Here is a 4138-nt window from a genome sequence, read left to right as displayed (position 1 = left end):
CACCCATATACTATACAGCAAATGCTCTTTTGCAATATATAGCTATATCAAGTATAGTCAATAAACTAAAAGCTGTACCAAAAACAATGAGTATAGCTTAAGCTAACATTATGCACCGACAACAAACAGTAAGTAAAAGGATACATAACATAATCAAATTAGGCTATCAATCAAAGCACAAGTGTAATCGCAAAGCACTTAATAGGCTATGCCTATTAGGCTTACTTCAATCTTAAGCACATAATCTTAAAGAAAGTTGTCATCCATTCAGAAAACACACATTGATGGCATCGTATTAAACTTGCTGACACCTTCATGGCGGGGCAAAAACAAACAAGAGAACCTATGTCTGTTTCTACATGCCGGAAGGAGTTACTAACGATTCCAGGACAGTGGACAGTTCCTCATCACCATGGACAGTTCCACATCGCACCAAATGAACACCGCAGTGTCTTGATGCAGTGGGCCATTGGTTCTGGGTCCATGAGGGAGTTCCAGGGGGTCCCCAGCTAAATGATAGATAGTTAGGAACCAAATGGACCCTAATGTGTCTGTATCTGTAACTCTGAGAGTGTACAAATGGAACCAAATTAGGGTCCATTTGTACACTCTCATAGTTAAATTAACATTTATTTTACAACATAAATTGGGGTTGAAGAGATAGAAATGCCATTAAATGGGAGTATATATTGGAGATACTACTCCATACTAATACATACTAATGGTATGGTAGAGTCTTGATCATATTGCCATGGGAGGGACAGTGGCGCTGTGGTTGACTGGTTGGTTGTCTGGCGACCGCTGACAAGGAGAATGGATATTATTTCCTACTCTAGCCTAGTTAGAACAACTTGACTTTTTGTTCTCTGATGATGTCCCCATTAACTGTATGATTTATGAAACTCTTTTTATGAAAATGTATGAAAGCAAAATCACAGGCAGCGCGACCAACCATCCCTTCGGGCTATGCTAGAGACTCCCATATTATATAGGCTACTAATCCGGTGATGGGCACCGGTTACCGTATAGTTCTCAACCTTTTCAGGCCCGCAACTACCCCAAAATAATCATTTGAACTGGGGGCCCCCCTCCCTGATAGGCACTTGGAATTGTGGGAGTTGAGGCATTAGCCTACATTTAGTTTGACTCGTTTCCACAGATAAATATTGTGAAAATAGCCCATCTAAAGCTGCACAACGTCTTGTGTTCCGACTTCTGAGGCGTTGTGAGCTTGTTGATCTGCTATTTTCGCAATGGTTGCCTCTCTCTTATATTATTTGACAAATTGGCATGTTTGATTAGTTCTTATAGTGGAGGCTAGTTTGTTGATTACTTTTGATGCAGTCCTTTTCTTTTCTTTTTCTTTTCTTTTTGAGGTGTTAAAAGTCCTTGAATTGTCACTTCACTGTCACCCCCCCGCCCAAAAAAGCATGTGGGGAGTGGGTACCCAACCCACAGGTTGAGAACCACTGGGTTACCGGAGGGGAGGGAGGGAGGCGTCACTGAAAAATAACGAGAAGGGGCGGGAATATCACTCGCTCGCCCGCGCGTCCGCTCATCCCGAGCCTTTGTGTTTGAAACTCCAATATCTCACATATATCAATAATTCAAGCGCTCAGCAGACGGAGCCCCGTGCGCTGCTATGCATTCTACTGCGCTGCGACTCGACACGCCGGGCCCCGACGCATCGCTCGCTGCTGCCGCTGCTTCGTCTTCCATCACCAAGTGAGAGGAAAAGCGTTGACTTTGAGACTCGTGAAGGACAAATAAGTTACAACCGCGGGAAAACCAATGAAAAAAGGTTAACGACTGTTTCCCTCCACCCACCCCAAAACCAACGCAGAACAAACGGGGGACTAAAGCTATACGCTCCATTTCTCTTCAGAAGACCGTGCGCGTTAACGACGGAAAGGTGTGATTTAAGTAGCTCATACCTACCAGAAAGGTGTGTTTTAAGAACCCTATACCTACCAGAAAGGTGTGATTTAAAAACCCTATACCTACCAGAGAAGGAGTCAGCTCAGTCATACGAAAAAACCCAACCTGAGTTGTAATATCAACGCAGGCTTCCCCCCACCCCTAAAGGCGACTGTACAATTCTAATTCTTCGTATAAAACGTGGGAACTCTTCCTTACCTTTTTCCACGGGATTAGATCCACGGTTCCAAGTCCTTAAGGAGATCCTCCAGAAAGATTTCAACAACATCATGTTGACGTTGTGTCTGCTGGGCGCCATGTGGCTCGCAGCGTGCCCGAGCCGCGCTCAGAACGAGACGGAGCCGATCATCCTGGAGGGCAAGTGCCTGGTGGTCTGCGACTCCAACCCGACCGCGGACCCCACCGGCACCGCGCTTGGCATCTCGGTGCGCTCGGGCAGCGCCAAGGTGGCGTTCTCCGCCGTCAGGAACACCAACCACGAGCCCTCCGAGATGAGCAACAGGACTATGGTCATCTACTTCGATCAGGTATAGAGACGTTTTATTGCAGTGTTTCTCAAACTTTTAAACTTTTAAGGTCTCCCCTTAACTCTGACAGTGGACACATGGTTCCATTTGTATACTGTCAGAGTTACAGACTTGTATGGGTCAACTTAGACCTCCTAAAGGAACATGGAATTCACTTAGAGAACAATTGTTCTATTGTATCCGTATTATGTTCATTAAGCCACATGTATTATGGCTTTTATACGACCGTGTTGCTTCTCAAAAGGAACTGATCACGCGTTGTCAAGCTTTTAGATTGCAGTATCGGCTAGCCTATATATCTTTAGGTTAGAAAATGAACTTTTCAACCTGTTAGAAACTGCGTTCCCATAAATTAGCCTATAAGAAATTACGATGTATTTTGTGTCTATAGCGCTATGCAAGTTGGCAACGAGCGCATTTGAGAACATTTCACATTGTAGACTATAGGCTATAATGTGGGGAAAGTAAAAAGTGAATCAAAGAGTTCAGAAGAAAACACGATTGGTTGGTTGGTATAAGAGTCTACAATTAAAGTGTCGCGGGCATATCATGATGGAAAAGTGTACATGTAGGCCTATAGGATAAGCCCGACTCTAAAAGTTGACTAGAAAATAGAATCTAAAGGGCGTCGAAAAAACACGTCTGGAAACGCGCGCACGATCGTCTCCCGTGGCCCACCGTTAATTGTCTCGTGAGGAAAGCAAAATATAGGGTAGCCTATTCTAAACGGCTAAAATGGAATATGGAATGAATTTTATTTGCTCTCTTTCTAGGGAGCAGCGGTCATAGATAGTAACAAGTGGGAAAGTAGAACTCCTGGCATTGAATGTTTCAACTTTCAGCTGGCAATAGCGGATATATGGGAACTGACATCTCACCAAATAATGTAATAACGATAGGTTGCGAGGGCGAGGTCCTAGTCTACTAGTCGGGTGTCTTAAAGGTTAATTTCCTTCAAATGGCCATTCAATTATACATTAGTTCTCATCCACCCAGCCTTGCACTCATAAAAACGGACATTTGGGTGCAGAAATGCATAATTGGAAATTCCATTTGAAAGATTGATTCAGTTCTTTCCCCAGTCTGTAAAGTTCCATTTGAAAGGTGTGGGACATAATTCGAGGGCTAGGCTACTTTTTTCTTTTTTACACTTGTAAGCTCGGCTGTTAACGTTCATTTGACTATTCTGTTTTCTTGGGATGGCCATAATTGTATACACCGTGTTATTTCTAAATTAATTTTGAATTCGAGTGCAAGGACATAATGTATATGGCAATGAAGATTTATTCGATGTCTTCCCTCTTTCCATCCTCACTCTTTTTCTATCTTTTTCTACACACTCCTTGTGTGTAATCTTTCACGCTGTCTTTGACCATATCTCTAGATCCTAGTAAATGTTGGGAAGAATTTTGATGAAGAGCGGAGTAATTTCATTGCACCGCGCAAAGGGATTTACAGTTTTAACTTCCACGTGGTCAAGGTGTACAACCGCCAAACCATACAGGTCAGTGCGTGTGTGTGTGTGTGTGTGTGTGTGTGTGTGTGTGTGTGTGTGTGTGTGTGTGTGTGTGTGTGTGTGTGTGTGTGTGTGTGTGTGTGTGTGTGTGTGTGTGTCACGATGTATCACGATGTGGTGGGGGGGAAGAGAGAGAGAGAGAGAGAGAGAGAGAGAG

The 4138-nt window shown here is 43.7% G+C and overlaps 1 protein-coding gene across 1 annotated transcript in view; it reads left to right on the top strand.

The window, feature by feature from the left end:
• Nucleotides 1–2207: 2207 nt before the first annotated feature.
• cbln1 (cerebellin 1 precursor) overlaps nt 2208–4138 on the top strand; it is a gene marked incomplete at both ends in the record, with an annotated part of 25797 nt that continues 23866 nt past the window's right edge. The window contains 2 exons of the mRNA XM_084059821.1: nt 2208–2465; nt 3850–3969. Coding sequence (XP_083915947.1) covers nt 2208–2465; nt 3850–3969 — 378 coding nt within the window. The remainder of the gene's footprint in view (nt 2466–3849; nt 3970–4138) is intronic.

The sequence above is a fragment of the Gymnoscopelus microlampas genome, assembly GCF_963454915.1.
Source record: "Gymnoscopelus microlampas genome assembly, chromosome: 6".
In the NCBI taxonomy this organism is placed as follows: Eukaryota; Metazoa; Chordata; class Actinopteri; order Myctophiformes; family Myctophidae; genus Gymnoscopelus; species Gymnoscopelus microlampas.
This window is presented reverse-complemented; position numbering and strand designations above follow the sequence as displayed.